The 23,350-nt window shown below is 43.9% G+C and overlaps 1 protein-coding gene across 2 annotated transcripts in view; it reads right to left on the bottom strand.

Moving 5' to 3' along the window:
- Positions 1-23,350, bottom strand: part of SLC5A1 (solute carrier family 5 member 1) — a 127,765-nt gene that overhangs the window by 25,709 nt on the left and 78,706 nt on the right. For both annotated transcript variants that reach the window (XM_074391283.1, XM_003944894.4), the window contains 7 exons: positions 18,767-18,871; positions 17,791-17,850; positions 16,626-16,730; positions 3,641-3,746; positions 2,449-2,529; positions 992-1,212; positions 616-751 (listed from right to left, as the gene is read on the bottom strand). In XM_074391283.1, the coding sequence (XP_074247384.1) occupies positions 616-751; positions 992-1,212; positions 2,449-2,529; positions 3,641-3,746; positions 16,626-16,730; positions 17,791-17,850; positions 18,767-18,871 (814 nt within the window). The remainder of the gene's footprint in view (positions 1-615; positions 752-991; positions 1,213-2,448; positions 2,530-3,640; positions 3,747-16,625; positions 16,731-17,790; positions 17,851-18,766; positions 18,872-23,350) is intronic.

The following is a 23,350-nucleotide window of genomic DNA, read 5'->3' as shown; positions in this document are numbered from 1 at the left end:
CAACAATTGAGCAAATATTATTAGGGAGAAGTGACCTGGAGACATGTCATAACTTGAGAAGATTTGAAAAAAAAAAGAGAGAGAGAGAGAGAGAGAGAGAGAGAGAGAGAAATCAATTGTCAACATAAAAATACCATGGAAGACAATTCCAAAAGCTCCCTCAAGTTGCTCTTTGTCTAGCAGAGGAACAATAATGCGTGTATATGAATACAAGAAATAAAAAAGAGGACCAGTCGTGGTGGCTCATGCCTGTAATCCCGGCACTTTGGAAGGCCAAAGCAAGAGGATCGCTTGAGACCAGGAGTTCAAGACCAGCCTGAGAAACACTGCAAAACCCCATCTCTAAAAAAAAAAAAATTTAAGTTAGGCAGCCATAGTGGTACACACCTGTCCCAGCTGCTCAGGAGGCTGAAGCAGGAAGATCACTTGAGCCCAGGAGTTGGAGTTGGGGACTGCAGTGAGCTATGATCATGCCACTGCACTCTAGCCTGGGTGACAGAGACCCAGTCTCAAAAAAAAAAAAAAAAAAAAGGAGGAAGCAGGAAGCTATAGAGCTTTAGAAGTGACTTGGAGACAGAAGAAGGGAGAGTGACCTGTGAGTCCAGAAGTTATTACCTGTGTACAGAATGCGGCTGATCATTCCTGGCATCACCATGATGAACATGGGCAGCAGCTTCAGGTACCCACACAGGGTGCAGCCGGCCTTCACATGAGACATATTCTTGGCTGAGAGGCAGCGCTGCACAATGACCTGCCAGAAAAAGCCCAGTAGGGGAGGTGTGCAGACCAGAGAACCTGTGACACCCTTGTACTTCCCAGCTTTACCATCCTGGGTCCTTGACCTGGCACTCCTGTGTCACTGGGGTGTGGCAACTCACAAACCACCTGAGCTCTCCCCTCCCCATCCCAAGCCTACAAACCACAGACAGACAGGAGTTCCTGTAGTGCCCAGGGGAAGACTCTGTCCATCCCGCACATCCAGCTTGGGTACCTGATCTGTGCACCAGTACCACAGGGCAAGGATGGACATCCCAAAGATGAGCCCAGGCCATGGCAGGTCTCCCTTGAGGGGATCTCGGAAGATGTGGAAGGAGTCGGCCCTTGGCAAGTAGCATTCTTCCTTAACGGTGGTGTTGCCATCAGAAATCACAGTTGGAATGGCATTCATGTATTTTTCCATGAAGGCGTCATAGCCTCCCACTTCATGAAAAGCTGGAACACATTGGTACAGAAATGAACATTCTGAAACATTCAACTCTTCATAGCAGCTTCCTTCCATAGATGCCTGAGAAACCAAAAGGACCTAACCCACGACAGAGCCCTCACTGAGTGTCACTGGGCAAGTCACCTTCCCATTCTGAGCTACAGCTTTCTCATCCATAGAATGAGAATAATAGTCCGGCCCGGCTCCCTTTGGGGGCTACTATGGGGACCAAAGCAATAACTTGTAAAAGTGCTCCAACTTTAAACCTCTTTATAATAGGGAAACGACCTTTATTTAATCAAAGAAAGACTTCAATTTGGGACTACATATAAAGACCCTGGTTTTTTCCCTCACCCTCTGATGTCAGCCATGGCCTTTTGGGACCTTGGACCCAGACCTACTACCCCTGGACCCAGCAGTGTGGTAGGATGTACAGGAAATGAATAAGAAATCTGGAACCTGCCACCTCTCAATTGTGTGTCCTTGAATAAGTCATTCCACTGCCTGCCTTGCTAACACCCAGGGCCTACTGGGGAAAACCAAATGAAAGTCCTTAGAAAACAGAAGGGCGGAAAGCAAATACAAGCCTTTGAAGGATACACAGTGAGCCTTGAGCATCTAGAAATAAAATGTACTTTCTATCCTCCCATAACAAGTATCCTTAACATCTGGCTTTTCCAATCTCGTCCGTGAGATAGACAAATAAAATTGCAACAACAACAACAAAAAAATGGAGGGTCAACACTGAGTAGCCAAGTTTTAAATTTTGCCAAATAGGGACATTAAAGGGAACATTAGCATCTACTATCAACAATTTATAAAAGAAAAGACATTTGACATCAAAATGTAGATAAGATATAGCCTAAGATTAAAAACACAACGTTTGAATAGATTTAGTTTGACGGATATTTAGCCTTATCCTTTTTTGTCCAGTTTCTCTGCAGACAGAACACCATATTATCACAGGCTCACAGCACAACCACTAGCCCAGACTGGTAAGAGAGGGAAGCGGAAAATCCAGGACCAGCCCCTACCTCAGTCTTTCAGGGATGAGGAAGCTGACCCAATAAGGGTTGGACTTTTATTTCTCACATCTCTACAATGATAGGCCATCTAGGCTGGACCCTCCCTTTGGAAGGGCAGAGCACGCCTCAGCTCACTGAGAGAGAGTGGGACTTGCCTTTCTCTTTCTGAGGCCCTCTATCTCTGCTCCCACCTCCTCAGCCTGCCCTGGCCCTACTTACCAAACCCAGTCAGGATTAAAGATCCCACCAGCATAATCGCCGTCTGCAAGGTGTCCGTGTAAATCACCGCTGCCAGTCCCCCTAAGCAGGAAAGAAGAAAACACACCTGACCTCGTAGAGAGGGCGACCTGTCTACCTGCTTCCTTCCGCACTCTCTGCTCTCTGCCTCCTGCTGGCCTTCTGAGAACACCCCCCAGTCGTCCACCTGCCTTTCCTTCCTTCCATCCCTTGTCCTGTTACAGTATTCTGCTACTGAGCATGTTCCCACAGCTCCACCTGTCATAGAAGTGGAGAATGTTTCTCCCTACTTGAGGGTAGAGTCTGGCATGACCCTTTTGAACCAGAAGATGGCTTAAAGGAGATGGCTCCTCTGTGGTAAAAGGAAGCATCTTCCACACAGGAGGCAAGGAGGAGCAAAGAGCTGGCTGTGGAGATGGTGGGACATCACCAAATTGGCACATTTCAAAGGGCCACTTCTATGTCCACCTTTCTCTCAATTCCCAAAGCTGTGGAGTTCCAATCAAGCAGCAAGTTCCAAAGCTGATCCCTCCCACTTCCAACAAGGAGGCAGAGTGACCTTTCTTCTAAGGAGCCCCAATTCCTATTCATGCACCAGCTTCTTGGGTTGCCACTTGAGTCTTCCTCTAAAACCTCTGTGTGTGAGTCACTTCCTTTCTCCCTCCCTACAGGGGCTCCCGGTCCCTGACACATCAAATCCAAGACCTCTGTCTGGCTTTCAAAGCGCCTATACTGTGACCTCATTTGAACTATCAAGCCATATGGTCCCCACAAACCCCCATGATCCTTCAATGACTAACCTCCTCCAGCCAAGAGCATCTGTATGCCCACCCTGCGTCTACTCCCCTGTGCTCACTTATTTCTGCACCCTCTACTGCCCTGATTCTCCCACCTTAGCTACATCATCTCCACAACTCACAGGGTGCAGCTTTGCATGCACTCCTGTGAGAAGCTGCCTTGACTATCCCAGCCAACACTGCAGCTTTCTGAAACCACTCACATAACTTACAGGGTCTGTGAGTGGGGACTAAGCAAATGACCCATTCCCAAACTGTTATCTGAGTATATCTTTCCTCCTCAAGAGGAGAAACCACCTCTCCTACTTGGATTTATCCTTAACTAGTGTCTAATCCCAAGCTGGGTTTGATGTGCTGGTTCATTTGAATGGACTCACCTGTAATTGTGTAAAGGGCAGTGATTGCCAATAAGAGAAAGATGGCCAAATACAGATTCAGGCCTAAGGCCAGATTGATGAATATGGCCCCCGAGAAGATGTCTGCCTGGAAGGAGAGGAGAGGCGAAGTTAGGAGGGACAGAGGTCAACTGCTTACAGGGTCTATGGTCTCTCTATTCTTGATTTTCCAAGCAAGCTTTATTCAAGATGATAATAGGTATTCCATGAGAAAAATAATTCCATGGTCAAAAAGGTCTGTAAAATGTTAAACAGAGTTAAGGCAGTTTCTTTGCCACAGAACTTTTCTGACCCTTTAACATACATCATGTATGGTCATCCCCAGCAGGGGAACATGGTACGTGACACCTCACAAACTCATTGAACTATGGAATCCTTTTTGTCAAGGAACAACTATTAACACTTAGAGGTTCCTTGCAAGTGAACTGTAGACTGTTGCGCTGAGCTATTGTCCATCTTTTGCACCTCAGTGTACAAAGGTTTATAGGAACTCATTCCCAAAAGCAAATCTGAGTGCTGGAGAGTCCATGAGTGGGAAACCCACCCCCACCCAGGAGTGGAGAGAAACTTAGCAAGGTCATACTTTTATCTCCCCAACCCAGATGCAGTCCATCTTGACTCAAACACAACCAGAACGTCACCAAGCACCTCTTACAGAGCAGGCTTGGTACTTGCTGGTTTTATTTAGGTTACTTCATGTAATTTTTGAGAGAACTGCTCCCTCTTCACTCCTGAATTCTTCATGCAATTCTTCCACCTTCACCCTTTCTCCTCCTTCCTGTCACTTTCAGCTGTCTCCTAATGAACCTTCTACCTGGCTGGATGGTGCAGTTGTTCATATAAACCAGCAGAGAGCACTAGGGTCACCCCAAATACAGGTTCATGTCATCTCCAAAACAGTATCAGGGAGGGTAGTATTAAGGGATGATCATGGTGAGTCTTTTGTTTTCAAATCTCCAGGTGTGGGAGAAACTGGACTTCCTTTAGATGGAATGAAAGCAGGAGCTATCTCACTGCACAAACCCTAACATTTCACAGCATGCAAATGGCACCAGGCAGCGCCTTGGGGATGGGCCAGCAGGGTTGGACTCTTATTTCTCACATCTCCTCTTACATCTTTCATCTCCTCTCCAGTCTCATTTCCCAGTCCCCATCCCATTGCTGATCCTGAGGGCCCTCCAGTGTTTAAGGTTCTCCACCATACTTGCCTGCCCCTCCTCTGAGAATCTCTTACTCCCTCCCTCCGTTAGTTAGCAAAGAGTACATCTAATACCAAATCCATGCTTCTAAGCTAACATGTGAGCCCCAGAGGGTGAGTGAGTCGACCCCCTCCCCCAAGACAGGACTTTTGTGGACCAGATACCTTAGCTCCCCTCTGCCCAGATCTCCCCTGAAGATTCCCTTGCCTAGGGGACCCAGTGTCACCATCTTTCTTGGTGAAGGAGAGGAGGTAGAGCCAGGAGGTGGGAGGAGAGACGGTGAGTTAGAAATAAACTCCTCTCCCTGGGGCTGGCAGTCAGAAGAACCAGCATTTTAGGCCCAGTGCCACCATTCTAGGCCTGTGAGCCTTTGGGCAAAACATTTCCCCTCTCTAATTCTCAGTGTCCTCATCTTTATATAGGAAGTTCTGGCTCCAGAGGTTTGTGATTCTCAGTGGTTGGAAGTGGGAAAGGCCTGCAGTGAGGAAAGAATTCTCCTCCTGGCTCCTGGACCACTTCCATTCTGCCTTTCCCTCTGCAGTGTCCCAAGAAGAAGAAGGGGCCCCTGCTGCACATAAGTCTTACCAAAGGTTAAATGGCCACTTCTTCCTGTCTCTGCACACTGGGCCACTTGAAATCATAATCAATATTTATAATGCTGGTCCCTCTCCTCTCATGCCTCTATACAGTCACATAAAGTTATCTAAATTCAAGGGGCCCCATTCACTGATTGCAGTAAAATTCTGTTAAATGCACACACTTTAATTTGGTGGATTAGCTAATAAGTATAAATAAGCTAGGAAACAATTACAAAGCTGATACTGCCTTTAAAATGCCCTTGGTTCATTTATTTTCCAGCATAGTTAATTTTTAATGCTTTATGACAACACACCATAGTAGACTATGATATCTTCATTAATATGTGCCTTGCTGTCATTAGTCACAAATAAGTAACACATAAGTTCTAAGATAATGCTATAAACGACCTCTATAAAGACTTCTGAAATGTATTGGACTAACAGAAATCTTGTTTTTATGATATTCTATTTTTTTCTAACAGTACAGATAAAGAATTCTGAGGAAACCTCCCTGGTGAACTGAAGAAACCGAGGACAAATTCTTCCTCATATGTGTCATTCTAACTTCAGAGATGAATTCTGCCCTGGGCATGCCAAAGGCCAGCCTGGAAATTCCTTACCCAACCTTACGTAGGTGACTCCAGCTGAGAAAACCCACTCTAGTCTGGGTGCTCTGACAGTAGTGTTTATTTCTTCCAGTGGGTTTATTAGCTGCCAAATGAATCCACTAGGGTTGTTTTGCTTTTTTTTCTTCATGTTCAGAGACTTTTACAGTTTACCAAAGACTTTCAAGTGCATGCATTATTTTGATCCTCAAAACACCAAAAAGTAAGGGACCTCCTTTCTGGAATATTTTCTGCAGAGAACAAGGGTTTTGGTTTGTTTTGGTTTGGTTTTTTTTTAACAACAAAAAAAGTGTATAAGTTACTTTTAAAATAAGAACTCAAATAAAATAATGTATGTGTTGGGGATTAAAAATAAACAACAGGGGCTGGGCACAGTGGCTCATGCCTATAATCCCAGCACTTTGGGAGGCAGAGGCAGGTGGATCACTTGAGTTCAGGAGTTTGAGACCAGCTTGGCCAACATGGTGAAACCCCATCTCCAAGAAAAATACAAAAATTAGCCAGGTGTGGTGGTGCACGCCTGTAGTCCCAGCTAATTGGGAGGCCAAGGCAATAGAATTCCTTGAACCTAGGAGGCAGAGGTTGCAGTGAGCCAAGATTATGCCACTACACTCCAGCTGGGGTGACAGAGCAAGACTCTGTCTCAAAAACAAAAAAAACTTTTTTTAAACCATTGAAGTTATACATTGAAAAGTAAAAGTAGCCCAAAAGTGACCACCGTCAAGAGACTTTTGTCCACCAGAGGATTTTTAAATGGCTTTCTAAAAATTATATGTCAACAGTTATGTTCTACAGCCCCTAAAAATAATAATTATAAAAATGGAAACTGGAACAATGTTTACATTTGATGGTAGGGGTGAGGAGAAGACAACAAAATGGTGTGCATATTCTAATTGCAACTTTGTGAAAGAATACACACAATTTGAGCAAGGCCAAAATATGAAAATATTTGTAATGGAGGTTATGGGTGCATCTCCCACCCCAAGATTTTTAAATGCCAATGTTACATTTTTCCTACAGTTTCAAAAGTGCAGGGATCAGAAATTTTAAAACACAATATATTGTTTATGGATATATGGGTACCCATACATATGTGGTAAAAATATCAAAACATAGACTAGAAGAATTCATACCAAGTTCAAGATAGCATTTTCCTCTTAGGAAGAAGGAGAATGGGACCAAGAAAGGGTGTAACTAGATCTTCAGCTATATCTGCAATGTTTTATTGCTTTTCTACAAATAATAAATGGTTAAGATCTATAAAATCTGAGTGGTAGATATAAGAGTGTTTGCTTTTTCTTTCTGCATTGCTACATGTTTTAAGTATTTCATTAAATTTTTCACTTATAAAAATAGGGGACTGTATAGGGATTTACAGCACCAACTTGGATATAAAAGAACTGTCCTATAATCCTATGAGACCATTTGTTTCACAGCTCATCCCAGATTGCTCTTTCCCTAAACTACTGTTAGCTCTTAAAAGACAGTCAGAGGGAAGGAGTGAGGGAGGGATGGAAGGAAGGAAAAGAAGAAAAAGAAAGGGAAGAGAGAGAAAGAAAGGAAGAAAGAAGGGAGGGAAGGAAGAAGAGGAAAGGAAGGGAAAGGAAACAAGAGAAGGAAGTGAGAGGGAGGGAGGGAGGGAAGGAAGAAAAGAAAGGGAAGGGAACAGAGGGAGAGAGAGAAAGGAGGAAAGGAGGGAAGGAAGGAAGACAGGAAAGAAGGAAAGAAGGAGAGAAGGAGGGAGGGAGAGAGGGAAGGACAGGAAAAGGGAGAAAGGGAGGGAGAGAGAGGGAAAGGGAGGCAGAAGGGAAAGAAGAAAATCTCTGTAATGTTACTAAGCAAAACCAACTTGAAGTGAAATTTAAAATTATGGTCTTCTAGGTCAGGCATTGGCAAACTTTTTCTGTAAAGGGTCCAGGAGTAAATATTTTATGCTTTGCATTGACTGTCTCTGTCACACTCTGCCATTAAAGCATAAAAGCAGCCACAGATAACACAAACAATGAGTTTGGCTGTGCTCCAGTAAAACTTTACTTACAAAAACAGATCATGTGTTGGATTTAGCCCAGGGGTATTTTTCCTATCACTTTGAAAATTGGGCTGAACAATGTGCAAGGGACTTGTGGGGAATAAAAATACAGACCCCAGTTGGAAAACATCTGCAAGTAACTGCGTCTCTGATTGGGAGTTTTGGGCATGTCGCTTTGCCTTGGCTCTCCTGTTTTGAGATTCTGTGATTTTATGTGTTTGCTGCCCATTCTAATCTTAACCAAGATATATCAGAGCACTCGATAAATCCTGCCTAGCCTTGAGTTTTCAGAGGGAGAAGCCCTATTACTCAAATTTCTCTTTCCACTTGTAAAAGTGAGTGGCACCAGGATTAAGCATTCAAATCTTAAGCAAAAGCAAAAGCTCTTCTTTCCACCCAAGGATCCAAAATGGACAGCAGAATTGCTGTGAACATTTATTATAGGTGTGATCTGTGATAACAGCCCCAGGAAACACAAACGGGAAAATGAACATTCAGTCATCACATGTAAGTCATAAAATCTGAGGGCTTTTTTTTTTTTTTTTTTTTTTTGAGACGGAGTTTTGCTCTTGTTAACCAGGCTGGAGTGCAATGGCGCGATCTCGGCTCACCGCAATCTCCGCCTCTTGGGTTCAGGCAATTCTCCTGCCTCAGCCTCCTGAGTAGCTGGGATTACAGGCACGTGCCACCATGCCCAGCTAATTTTTTGTATTTTTAGTAGAGATGGGGTTTCACCATGTTGACCAGGATGGTCTCGACCTCTTGACTTTGTGATCCATCTGCCTCGGCCTCCCAAAGTGCTGGAATTACAGGCGTGAGCCACCGCGCCCGGCCCAAATCTGAGGCTTTATCTCCAGGAGTTGTGCACATTTGTGTAAGATGTACAATGCCAGGAGATTTTACAGAATGGAATGCTCCTCAGAGCATGATAGGGCAGGTGCCCTAGGGAGCCAATAAAATTCAGGAGCTCATGGAAGGACAATCAGTTCTGAGTCTTGGAGCCCAAAAGTATGAAACTAAAAGATGGTAGCTGTAGCCAAGGCTCCACATCACAGCTGCCCAACGGCCTAGGCCACATCTGTGCCCTGTACCTGCAATGCCCTGTATTTTCTCCTCTCCCCCATCAATTACACCTCCACTGGATCCCTACATTCTCCCTAAGCCTTCCTGGCAGGTCCCTGGTGGTTCACTCTCTGGACAGGAATCTCACACCATCCCTCCTCTCTTGTCACCCATCACAGACCGTCCATGCCCTCCCACACACACATACAACTGATGAATCTTGGTTTGCATGCAATATAAATGCCTTATCACTGTACTTTGTTTATGGACAGTTATTTTCTTTTGTCCATGAACCCGGCATGCCTATGTGTCTTGATGTGAGCTTCTAGCAGGTACAGTTTATATCGGTGTAATACTTTTTAAAACTTCATGCTCTATGACCCACAATGAACCTAAAACCAGCCAATTTTACAAAGACAAAGCCTTGCCTGTCTGCATCCTTCCCTACCCTACCCTCTGCCCAGATGTTCCTCCTTCAGATCCTTCATACACTCAGTGTGCAGCTGATGTTCTCTCCTCACAGTCCTCTCAAATTCCACTCATGGCAACTTAATTATATTGTGAGGTTCATTTAACTGCCTCTCTTCATTTTTCCAAGGGTCTTCAATTCTAACCTACTCTGTACTGGGAGAAGGAAAGACTCAGAAGCCAGGGGTCATATAATATCAAAAGGTTTAGATTCGGTGTCAGGAAATCTGCTTCTCATCCCAGTTCTGCTCCTGTTTAACCCCTCAAAGTCCCTTCCCCTCTCTGGACCTCAGTTTCCCAGCTCTAAAATGAAAGCACAGGATATAATATCAGATGATCTAACCCAGGCATCCCCAAACTTTTTACACAGGGGGCCAGTTCACTGTCCCTCAGACCGTTGGAGGGCCGCCACATACTGTGCTCCTCTCACTGACCACCAATGAAAGAGGTGCCCCTTCCTGAAGTGCGGTGGGGGGCCAGATAAATGGCCTCAGGCGGCCGCATGCAGCCCACGGGCCGTAGTTTGGGGACGCCTGATCTAACCTATCCCTCATTCTATGTCTTCATCCCATCCAAGCACAATGCAGAACTGTGAGAACAGACTTTGGCACTGGAGAGACCCTGGCCCCAGTCTTGGCTTTGCCTCATACTAGCTGTGTAATTTGGGGGCAATTACCTGACTTCTCTGAGACTCAGTTTTCTCTCCCACAAAATGAAAAATAAAAATCCCAGCCAGATGTCTTGACTCACACCTGTAATCCCAGCACTTTGGGAGGTCAAGGCAAGAGGATCACTTGAGGTGAGGAGTTCAAAACCAGCCTTGGTAACATAGTGAGACCCTATCTCTTAAAAAAAAAAATAGCTGGGTATGGTGGCACATGGATGTAGTCTCAGCTACTCAGGAGGCTGAGGTAGGATGACATCTTGAGCCCATGAGTTTAAGGTTGCATTGACCCATGATCATGCCACTGCACTCCAGCCTGTGCAGCAGAGCAATACCCTATCTCAATAAACAAACAAATTATAGAAATCCCTATCCATGCTGCACTCTTCTGAGAACTGGAGAGGTGTTAGTAAAACCTCTATTGGAGACTAAATGAAGAGACTGGCACTAAATAGAGGGCAGCTATCAAACTTCTTATGTGTTTGTCAAGAGATCCCTGGTCTTGGGCAATGGATGGAGTAAGTATAATGTTGGTCATGGTGTCCACTAATGTCATGATTCAGCTTCCTTCACTTTCTTCTCCACTCTTTCAGTGTTAGTTGTTAATTATAAGATAAAAAGCCTGGGCTTTTCAGTCTTATTTGATTAGAGACCAGTGTGCAGAGCCTGGACTGGGAAATGCTGGGAAGGCTGGAGAAATCAGGCTTCAGCTTCCTGAGGGAGGGCAGTGCATCTATCTAAGAAGAGAAAAGGGAATGTGAGCAAGAGAGTGAACCCCAAAAATCACACAGAGAGGGAGCAGCCCACAGCAGATACAATTCAAAAGCAAAATTTAGAAACAGCAACCTCCTGGGGGATGGGCTCCATCCAGCTCTGAGCTGAAAGAGGCTGTCCCTCAGCTCCTTGGGGGCTCCCAAGTCCAAGGAGGTTTAATCAGTAACTTGAAAAATAGGTGAGGTGATAGAGAAGCCAGAGAGAGAGGTTGGGCACCTAATTTATTTATATGACCACCCCTGCCACCCCTGCACCAGCTCCAAGGACAAAGAGTGCTCTCACCATGGCAACTGCAGTCCACAGACTTTCACCTGCTTGAACTGTGGACTTGGAGAACACTTTCCTGGGAGAAGAGGAGGCCCAGCACCCTTCTCTACGTGCACAGTAGACAGCTACCATCCTCTTGCTCATTGCAGTATGACCTCCTCACCCTCCTGATCACATTCCCTTTTATCTTCTTAGATAGATGCACTGCCCTCCCTCAGGAAGCCAAAGGCTGATTTCTCTATCCCTCCCAGCATTTCCTAGTCCAGACTCTGCACACTGGTCTCTAATCAAATAAAATGGGAAAGCCCAGGCTTTTCATCTTACAATTAAAAACCAACCCTGAAGGAGAGGAGGAGGAAGTAAAGGAAGCTGAATCATGACATTAGTGGACAGAAGAAACCACAAAGGAATAGGTCAAGGGCAGAAGCAGTGTGAGTCAGGAAGCTGCACAAGGAGGCAGCAATATTCCTAGGTGTTGGCCCAACTCCAAGACAAAACCTTAACAGCATTATCAGTGAGAGCATGTTTTCACCAAGTTGAGTAAAACTTATGTGCAAGACCATTCATGGGAAAACAATTATTTCTGCAAAAAATACTGCTGGAAGAACTGGATAGCCACATGTGAAAGAATGAAGTTAGACCCATACTTCATACTATATACAAAAATTAACTCCCAATGGATCAAAGCCCTAAATATAAGCACTAAAACCATAAAACAGAGAAGACAAGGGGGTATATTTTCATGACCTTGGATTTGGCAATGGATCATTAGAAATCACACCAAAAGCATAAGCAACAAGAAATAAAATAGATAACTGAACTTCACCAAGATTTAAAACCTTTGTGCATCAGAGGACATTATCAAGAAAGTAAAAAAACAACCTACAGGATGGGAAAAAAAAATTTGCAAGTCAGATATCTTATAAGGGTCTAGCATACAGAATATATAAAGAAATTTTACAACTGAACAACAAATAGACATATAACCCAATTAAAAATATATATATTTGTTCATGTAGGCCAGGACAGAAAGGTAATAACAAAAAAAGGAAAAAATAACAGTAGTAGGCTGAAGACCTATATATGTATATTTCCTTTAAAGAAAGAACCAAATGCAATGTGATCTAGACTTTGTTCAGATCCTGATTCAAACTAACTGTAAGAAAACATTTTCGAGATTATTAGGAAAACCTTGATATGGGCCAGGTGTTAAACAACCTAAATTAAAAAGTTACCATAGATTTTGTAACATATGATAATAGCACAATGGTTATGTTTTTTAAAACATTCTAAAGAATTTACAGTGAAATCACATGGTATCTGAAATTTGATTTAAAATGCTGCTGAGCACTATTCACAGTAGTAAAGACATGAAATCAACCTAAATGCCCATCATCAGGACACTGAATAAAGAAAATGTGGCACATATGCACCATGAAATACTATGCAGCCATAAAAAAGAATGAGATCACATCCTTTGCAGCAACATGGATGAAGTTGGAGGTCATTATCCTAACTGAATTAATGCAGGAATAGAAAACCAAATACTGCATGTTCTCACTTATAAGTGAGACCTAAACACTGAGTACACATGGACACAAAGAAGGAAACAATAGACACTGGGGCCTACTTGAGGGTGGAGGATGGGAGAAGGGTGAGGAACAAAAAAACTACCTATTAGGTATTATGCTTATTACCTCGGTGACAAAATAATCTGTAGATCAAACTCCTTTGACATGCAACTTAACCATATAACAAACCTGTGCATGTACTCCTGATCCTAAAAGTTGGAAAGAAAAAAATAAAATAAAATACTGCTGGGAAAAAAATTGAAAGAGGATAGATGAACCAAAAATGGCAAAATGTTGTTAACTGTTAAAACTAAGTGATTAGTGTTAGGTCCATGAGTGCTTGTTATCCTGTTCTATCTTTGTTTATGTATGTTTGAAATGTTCCATAATAAAAAAAAAATACAAATGTTATTTAATGTTGCTGTTGTTTCAACTTTAAGTAATCAGGAAAACAGAAACACTAGCAACTGTATTTTCAGAACCTTACCTAGCTAGAATAGATGGCTCAATTCAGATCCAACCCAACTCAGACCTCAGCCAGGGCAGATCTTTTGCAAGACACTGAGATTGGGCCAATCTTGCCTTTGGTGCTGGTTAGGGCAGAACAACAAGAGGAAGAAAAACTGACCATATGCAATGAGACAGCCCTTTTGAAAGAGCAATGAGCTCTTTGCAACTGCTGGCTAACGGGAAAAGCTGGAGTCACTCCCTATATGATCTCAGAAAACACCGCCTCTCTCTCTGCCCTGCTGCAACCCAGAGAGCTTCTTGCAGAAAGTGCTCTCAATTAACCATGTTCATTTTCATTATATCTTTATTTACTTAGTTAGAGACAGGATCTCACTATGTCACCCAGGCTGGAGTGCAATGGTGCAATCATAGCTCACAACCTTCATTTCCTGGGATCAAGCGATCCTCCCACCTCAGCCTCCTAACTGCAACAACAGGTGCGCACCACCAAGCCTGGCTAATTTTTTTTTTTTTTTTTTTTAGATGCAGGGTCTCACCACGTTGCCCAGGCTGATCTTAAACTCCTGGCCTCACGCAATTCTCATGCCTCAGCCTCCCAAAGTGCTGGGATTACAGGTATGAGCCACTGCACTCGGCTTCATTACCATTATTTCTTACATTTCAAGAACACTTTGTGTTTTCAAATAAAGCTCACCAACACCCCATGATCTAGGCAAGGCAGGAATTATTATCCCCATCTTACTCATAAAGTAGCTAAGCTCTAAAGAGCTATGCCATTTGCCCCAGGTCACCTGCTAGTGGGCAGGGGAACAGACTAGGAGCCCAGCTACTCCAATTATTCTCCAAGGTAGTTTTCTTACCAAAGTCCTATTTTCTTTCTTTTATTCCTTATCATTCACCCTTTTTTTCTTTTTCTTTTTATACCATTGCTTTGACGTTTATCAGACTGACAGTCACCTTGGGAACAAAAAAATGCATAGTAAAACCTACAAGCAAACTTTTCTCATCCCACCATCTTTTGGGCCATCAGGGAGATATCTCAGAATGTTAGTGGTTTCCTAGTTGTTTTGTGTTTTTTTGTTATTGCTTTGTTTTGTTTTTTTTGTTTTTTTTTTTTTTACAATAAAGAGAAATTGACTTGAACACTTTCAAGGAAGAAAAGTGAAGTAAAGAAGGAACACAGGCTGGGCGCAGTGGCTCATGCCTATAATCCCAACACTTTAGGTGGCTGAGGCAGAAGCATTGCTTGAGTTCAGGAGTTCGAGACCAGCCTGGGCAACATAGTGAGGCCCTGTCTCTACAAAAGACTTTTTAATTAGCTGGGCATGGTGGCACACACCTGTAGCCCCAGCTACTCAAGAGGCTGAGGTGGAAGGATCGCTTGAAGTTAGGAGGTATAGGTGGCACTAAGCTATGATCATGCCATGCTCTCCAGTCTGGTAGTCTGGGTAATACAGCAGGACCCTATCTCAAAAAAAGGAAGAAGAAGGAAGAAGAAGGAAGAACAAGAAGGAAGAAAGAAGGATGGGGAGGGAGGAAGAGAAGGGAGGAAGGGGAAGGGGAGGAGGAAAAAGGAGAGGGGAAGGAGAAGGAGAATGAGGGGGACGGGGAGGAGGAGAAGGAGAATGAGGGGGACAGGGAGGAGGAGGAGAAGGAGAATGAGGGGGACAGGGAGGAGGAGGAGAAGGAGAATGTTTGCCCACTTTCAAAGGTACCCCAGTGGCCCGCCAATCCTTGAAAAATCTCAGCTCTGCAAAGAGGGCTTACAGCTCCAGGTTGGCAAGGACAGCAGGCTAAATGGTATAGAGGCAGCCCCAGTGGTTAGGTTCAGAGAGAGTAAAAATCCACCAGGGGGTTAGCAATTAAAGGCCCAGAGAGCTGATTCCAAGAAGAAAGCAGGAGCCTCATGCAGGGAAAAGGACAGTGAACTGAGAATCAGAGACCTGGGTTCTACTTCTGATTCAGGAAGAGTTCATTCCAACTCCAGGGTTTTTATTTCTCTGTCCATAAAAGAAGGCAGAATCTCAGCAGTGCCTTCCAGAGTTGGCACTGGCTGCTTGTGTTTAAATGCATCAGAAACGTCACACAGAGTCAGATTTTACCCCGGCAGGGCACAAAGGCCCATGTCTGCCTTTAAGGTTGGGGCCAACCCTTAGATATCTCTAACCACTCCCTTTTTTAAATTGACAAGTAAAAATTGTATATATTTATCATGTACTACATGGTATTTTAAAATATGTATACATTATGGAAAGGTTCAGTTGAGCTAATTAACATATACATTACCTCAAACAAATACTTACCTTTTTTGTAGTGAAAATACTTTAAAATCTTATTTTTTTTAAGAGGCAGGGTCTCACTACATTGCCCAGGGTAGCCTCAAACTCCTGGGGCTCCCATCTCAGCCTCGAGTAGCCAGGACTACAGGCACACACTACCACGCTAGCTAAAATCTTTCTCAGCAATTTTCAAAACACGTTGTTATTAGCTGTAGTTATCATGTTGTACAATAGATCTCTTGAACTTATTCCTCCTATCTAACTGAAATTTTGTATCCTTTGACCAACATCTCCCCATCTCCAACTCTCTACACCCCACCCCTAGACCATGATAACCACTATTCTCTCTGCTTCTGAGTTCAACTTCTTTAGATTCCACATACAAGGAAAATCACACTGCGTATGTCTTTCTGAGCCTGGCTTATTTCGCTTAAATAATGTCCTCCAGGTTTATCCATGTTGTGAACATGGACAGCATGTTCACAACAAATGACATCATTTCCTTGTGTATGGTGTTCCATTGTGTATATATACCACATATTCTTTATTCATTCATCCATTAATGGACACTTATGTTGATCCACATCTTGGCTATTGGGAATAGTACTGCAATGGACATGGGAGTGCAGATACCCCTTCGACATGTTAATGTCAATTCCTTTGGACACACACCCATTAGTGAGACTGATGGATCATAGAGAGTTGTATCCCTAACTCCTTTTTAACCTTCTATTAAGAACTGCTTTACCTGTTTGTTTTTTAAACCTGTTTGTTTTCAACCTGCACCACAGTGAACAAATTTCCATTGAACTCTATTGGCTCCTTGATGTATAAAATAGGACTTTACCCCAAGGCACAAAAACGCTTAAGGGGCCAATAGAAACTTACAGAGCCGCTCTTGGTGGGCAGCATGTGATAAGAGATGAGAGTGGCAGCTTCTGAGATAGCCAGTGCCCAGCCCCCAAGGCAGTGGACTCACCGAGATCTTGGTAAAAATGTAGAGCAGGAGGGACAGAACGGAAAGGTAGACCTGGATCCGCTGGCCTCCAAACCGCTTCCGCAGGTACTCTGGCATCGTCACCACCTGCATGGGATGCAAGGGAGGTCACTGCCAGCCACAGTGACCAGAGGGCCCAGAGCAGACAGAACAGTGGAGTCCATCCTAGTGTCAGAGCCACAGAAGTGTGTCAAGGATTCATAACCTTTGTTGGCCAGAGAGGTCTGTGAAGTGGCCAGATGGTCCCTGACCTCCAGCCATTTGCTCATTTTAATCCCATATGCCCTACCACTGTAGGAGTAGCTAGGTGTTATCCCAGCCCAGTAATTGCTAAGGAGCCAGACCCTTGCTCTGGAGGAGGAGTATATATATATATATACTCTTTGTGGTAAAAACACTGAAAAATCTTTTTTTTTTAAGAGGCAGGGTCTCACTATATTGCCCGAAGTAATATATATATACACACATAATATATAAAAATATAATGGTATATATATATACATTCCATATATACTGGAGTTATATGTAACTACAGTTGTATTAGGTATTATAAGTAATCTAGAGATGATTTAAAGCAGTGGTCCCTAATCTTTTTGGCACCAGGGACTGACCAATTTTGTGGAAGACAATTTTTCTATGAAAAATTGGGATAAGGGGATGGTTTGGGGATGATTCAAGCACATTATATTTATCATTATATTATCCTAAAGAGCATGTAACCTAAATCCCTGCATGTGCAGTTTACATAGGGTTCTCACTCCTATGAGAATCTAAAGCCGTCGTTTACCGGACAGGAGGCAGAGCTCAGGCAGTAATGCTCTCTTGCTCCGTTGCTCACCTCCTGCTGTGAGGCCCTGTTCCTAACAGGCCACGGACCAGACCGCTACCAATCCACAGCCTAGTGGTTGAGAACCCCTGCCCTAGAGGATACAGTCATAAGCCTGGACTGGAAAGAACCATCAGACCCAGGCCCCGCTGATCTGTTTAATGCCACTGCAGACAGTGAGGAATTTTATAGCCTGGGAGTGAAAGCCAATCCACAGATTTTTCTGCCATTTATTCCATAATGTCTCCTCTGCCCTCTAGGAAGACCAAGCTCACAGATACATTTCCCAGTAGGAAATGAAGTAACAGAGCAGATACTTACCCCAGCCTTAATATAGATGGGGACAAACAGCCAGCCTAGCACAACCACCAAAACCAGGGCCTGAAATAAAAATAAAAGGTAGACGAAAACTAGGAGGAATCTTAGCCCATCCCTGCCACTTGAAGGGCCCCTCAGCTGCTGCAGAAAAATTACCCAGCAAGTTCCCCCCTAAGGAGCCATCTCTAGATGGGAGGAAGCCTTTGCTGCCTGACTGACCCATGGAAATAGCAGCTGGGAAACAGCAGAGGGGAGCCCAGGAGGCTGTTCATCAGCATCATAGCCCTAGGCCCTAGCTAGAGTACTGGGTTCTCCTTCACTCTTCCCTGGTTTACACAGAATAAAATACCATTTAGAGAGCTTTAATAATAATAATAATAGTAATAATAAATAATTACATTTATTATTACTACCACTATTCTTAGTAGAGGCCAGGAGTTCAAGAGCAGCCTGGACAATATAGTGAGGTCCTGCTTCTACAAAAAATTTAAAAATTAGCTAGGTATGGTGGCACATGCCTGTAGTCCCAGCTACTTGGGAAAGTGAGATGGGAGCATCACCTGAGCCCAGGAGTTTGAGGCTTCTGCAGGCTATGATTGCACCACTGCACTCCAGCCTGGGCAATGCTGCAAGACCCTGTCCCTAAAAATAAAATAATAATAACAATAACGACGATGATGGAAATCTGGTGGTAAGCATTTTCAAACCTCGAATATGGCTAGAAGGACCCTGGCTTTTTAACATGACAGGAAAACAGAAAAAAATACTATTGCTGTCATACCAGTGGTTTTCTCATGCTACTCTGGTGGAAGGGGAGCAGGACCCTGAGGCTCCTGAAGACATGTCTCTCCTCTGTCTGCACCCTGGGGTAACCCTGAACAGTTCGCTAATACCTTCAGCTCCTCTGAGCATAGACTGAAATGGATGACTGCTAAGGCTCCTTCTGGCCCCAGTGCGCCCTGACTGCAGCATTACTCACGTTCCATTCAAAGCCTCCAGTAGCAATGCCTGCAGCTGCTCCTGTCCCGGCCAGCCCCACAAAGTGGCCACTTCCAATGTTACTAGCGAAGAGGGAGGCTCCAATCTGGAAATACAAAGAGAAAGTCAGGTGAGGGCTCTGTGCTCCACCAGGACACTCAGGGTGGGCCAAAGAGAGAAGAGACATGTCAGCCAAGAGAAGGACAAGAAAGAGCAGAGGTAGGCTGGGAGCACAACTGTGCTGGAGTCATCAGGGACAGCAGGTTCAGAAGCCAGATGTGGAAACTTGGAAACTGGTAAAGAAGAAAAGGAGAGGATTGGGGAAGGAGCAGTGGGATGTATTCCAAAACTAGATCATCTGTGAGTCTTTTGTGAGCCCCATGTTCAATCCTGAAGAAGATATAAGAAGTCACACAGCCACTGAGCCCCACTAAAAATCTCCTTCAAGGCTGTGTGCCTAGGGGCAAGAGCCCTTTATCTCCATATCCTCTAGCATGCCTGGTGGTTTAAGGCCTTGCCAAATACAGGCTCTCAGTAATCACTGATAATTTTCTTGAAATAAATCATTTCAAAGGAAGCCTCTGGACCTTAGTCACCTGGTCAAATAAGGAGGGCCATGAAGCTGATGATTTGCAAGTGATTCCTAGCTATTAAATTATATAATTCCATGGACTCCCAAGTAACAAGAAATTATACAAATAATAATAATTCTCTAAATCATATAGTATTGATATTTTTTCAGAGGTTCTAGGGACCACGCAGACACACGCACAAAACACTGCATTTTTCAAGGATGCACGCATGTCTTAAATACACAGATTCGAAGACAGATTGGAAGCACATATATCAAATACCCAAGAGTGGAATACTGGAGGGGAAAGAAGAATGGGGCTGTGAGTGGGAGACAAAAAAAGAAAATATCAGGTAAAACAAGAGAGGGTTCTTGTACTGACCAATCATAATACTGTGTCAGCAACTCCATAGCATTTGAGGTCAAAAAGAACTCCAGAAAGTTCTGAAGTCCTTCTATGTCCAAGAGGAGAAGGTATAGCAGCATTTGATAAGAACCAAACAAGTGAAATTATTCCCATTCTTTCTAAGCAGAGAGGGAGAGGTTAGTAGTTATTTATCTAATGTTCCAAAGATGGTCCAAACCTGGAACAAAATGCTTACTTCCCAAAAGACAGATGATGCCAAGAAACCGTTCTAACTATACCAGCCCCTATACCCAGTAGAAGCAGCTTAGTGCCAAATATTAAGTCAGGGGAGAGAAAGATTTCTGAATGCCTAGCCAGAAGAAGGTCTCAGAATGACAATGAGGAGACAGTGGTTGGTGCAGGTGCATTCATTTGCTCAACAAATATTAACTTAGCAACTACTACACATGTCAAGCACTAATAACAGCTGTGAAATATACAGACAAAATCCCTACTCTCAAGAAGCTTATATTCAGACACAGTAAACATAAATAAATAAACAACAAAAACAATGATCAGAGAGTGGTAAGCGCTACGACGAGAATAGAGGGTGTGATGGAGTGATTAGATTGAAGAGTCTGAGAATATCACTTTGTGTACTTTCTCTAATATTAAAGAATTATTATTATAATTCAGATCTTTAAGCTGAGATCTGAATGACAAAAAGTTAATCATTCAGAGACCACAGAAAAAGCATTCCAACTAAGCAAAGACACCCCCTCCCCCTGACACTCCACAAGTGGGAAATGTATGCATGTTGAGAAGCAAAAACAAGGTTGATATATAATAATGATTTGTGATCTTAATATTTTTAAACAGAGTCATTTACGCTGGGTGCAGTGGCTCATGCTTCTAATCCCAGTAGTTTAGGAGGCTGAAGTAGGAGGATTGCTTGAGACCAGGAGTTGGAGACCAGCCTGGGCAGCATGGTGAGACTCTGCCGCTACAAAAAAATTTAAAAACTCAGCTGGGCATGGTAGTGCATGCCTGTAGTACTAGCTACTCAGGAGGCTGAGGAGGGAGAATCAATTGAGCCCAGGACTTGGAGGCTTCAGTGAGCTATGATTGTATCACTGCGCTCCAGCTGGAGTGACAGAGTGAGACCCTGACTCAAAAAAAAAAAAAAGTGAGTTTTATTCTAAGGGAGATGGGATACCACTGGAGGGTTTTAAGCAGGAGAAGGACAGGATCTAATTTGCTTTTTTTTAATTGCTTTAAGTTGTGTGTAGAGTGGGACAAGGGAGAAAATAGAGGCTATCTCCGGCTTAGGTAAGAGAGGACAGTGACCTGGACTAGGGTGACAGGAGTTGAGACCAAGGCAAGTATAGAGATTGGGAGTATGTTTTAGAAACAAAGTTGACAGGCTCTGTTGATAGGTTAGCTGTAGAAAATGTGGGACAGAATAATCAAAGGTAACTCCTAGATTTGGTACTTGAGTAACTAGGTGGGTGCCATTCATTAAGATGCGGAAGCAAGGGGAAGGCAGGTTGTTTAGAAACATCTACCACCTTCTGCTCAAAGCTTGATGGGGATAACAGTCCTTTTTTTTTTTTTTTCTGAGACTCAGGGTGGAGTGCATTGGCACAACTTGGCTCACTGCAACCTCTACCTGTCAGGCTCAAGTGATCCTCCAGCCTCAGCCTCCCAAGTAGCTGGGACTATAGCTGTGCGCCACCACACCTGACCGATTTTTGTATTTTTTGTAGAGATGGGAGTTCACCATATTGCCCAGGCTGGTCTTGAACTCCTGGGCTCAAGCAATCCATCTGCCTCAGCCTCCCAAAATGCTGGGATTACAGGTGTGAGCCACCATGCCCAGCCAAACAGTCCACTTTTAATCAAAAGTTTCCTTCTGCAAGTGGTCTACCTGCCCTGACCCACTATCTTTTCACTTACCACCTCTTGCTTGATAAATAATTAAGCCTAATGCTGTACTATTAAGTACATAATTACCAGAAATGATTAACTGCATTATATGAGTCATAAGTTCAAGAAATCCTCTCCAATATATCTCCCAAAGAGGGACATTGTACTTTAAGCAGTGTCAAGCTGTCCTGAGGTCCCTCCTCACTATCTGAAAAGAGAATGGAATGAGGCCAGGAGAACTCAGGATATCAGAATGTCCTGAGCTCAGGTTCTATTCATTTCTATTAAGGGGACCACCTTGGTCTCATTCTGGACTCCCTCTTTTTACCCCATGACCTACACTTAATCATTTACCAAAACTTTGACTCTGCCTTCACAACATTATGGGCACCCAGCTCTTTCTAGATGTCTCTTGTGCTGCCTGTCACTATCTCTCAAGAGGACCAAGTAACGGGCTGCTAGAGGATCTCTATTCTCTCCCTCCCATCAATCACCTACCCACCCACCCACATGGCCAGCTACCTCCCCAAAGCACAACTCTGATAATAACACTGACCTATTCAGAGACTCTCCTGGACACCCTAAAGCAGGCATCCCCAAACTTTTTACACAGGGGGCCAGTTCACTGTCCCTCAGACCACTGGAGGGCCGTCACATACTGTGCTCCTCTCACTGACCACCAGTGAAAAGAGGTGCCCCTTCCTAAAGTGCAGCAGGGGGCCAGATAAATGGCCTCAGGGGGCCACATGCGGCCCACGGGCCGTAGTTTGGGGACGCCTGCCCTAAAGGGCCTGTCAAGTGGTCTTTCTGACAGCTCCAGGCTTAAAAAAACAGTCTTAGGAATATAGCAATGTTTCAAGGTTACGTTTCCTCAGGTGTAAGACAGCATGAGCTATACAACTCAAGTTTGAATGCTTTCTGACCTCTTACTATCTGGGTGATCAGAACATCTGTGAGCCTCTGTCCTCTCTCATGGCAGGGTTGGTGCAGGAGTTAAATGAAATTATGAACCAGTCATGACTGACACAGCTGATTCTCAATCAATGTCCCTTCCCTCTTTTCTCCTCCCAAGAGGATAATTACTTCATCCTCAAAGACAATTAGCAAGAGCCACAGTGGACACTGTTATAGACAGAATTGTGTCCTCTCTGCAAAATTTTTATGTTAAAGCCCAAACACTCAATGTGATGGTATTTGGAGACAGGGGCTTTAGGGAGATAATAAAGTTAAATGAGGTCATAAGGGTTGGGCCCCAATCTGATAGGATTGGTGTCCTTATAAGAGAGACACCAGAAATCTCTCTCTCTCCCCCTGTACATACAGAGTAAAGAAGCCATACATGAGGACATAGGAAGAAGGCAGCTGCCTACAAGCCAGAAAGAGAGGCCTCACCTGAAGCCAACACAGAAGGCACCTTGATTTTGGACTTCTACCTTCTAGAACTATAAGAAAATAAATTTCTGTTGTTTAAGCCACCCAGTCTGTGGTATTTTGTTATGGCAACCTGAGCCAACTAAGACAGACACCATTGCTTTATGGCCTGTACTCCCCTGCCGGGTTTTTATACTGCCCCTCCTATTGCTGGAACTCACCAACAATGCATTCATTATGCCAATTTCCCAAACACTTTCTCCGTCCACTGCTCACCCACGCTCATGCCCATTTGGGAATCATGCCCCCTGCAGGGAGTGACCCGGTGCCATGAATCATCATGTCCTTCTCTATAATTTTCTCCCACATTC

This window comes from Saimiri boliviensis, chromosome 21, assembly GCF_048565385.1.
Source record: "Saimiri boliviensis isolate mSaiBol1 chromosome 21, mSaiBol1.pri, whole genome shotgun sequence".
In the NCBI taxonomy this organism is placed as follows: domain Eukaryota; kingdom Metazoa; phylum Chordata; class Mammalia; order Primates; family Cebidae; genus Saimiri; species Saimiri boliviensis.
The sequence above is the reverse complement of the archived record's forward strand: the minus strand, read 5'-3'. Positions and strand labels throughout refer to the sequence as shown.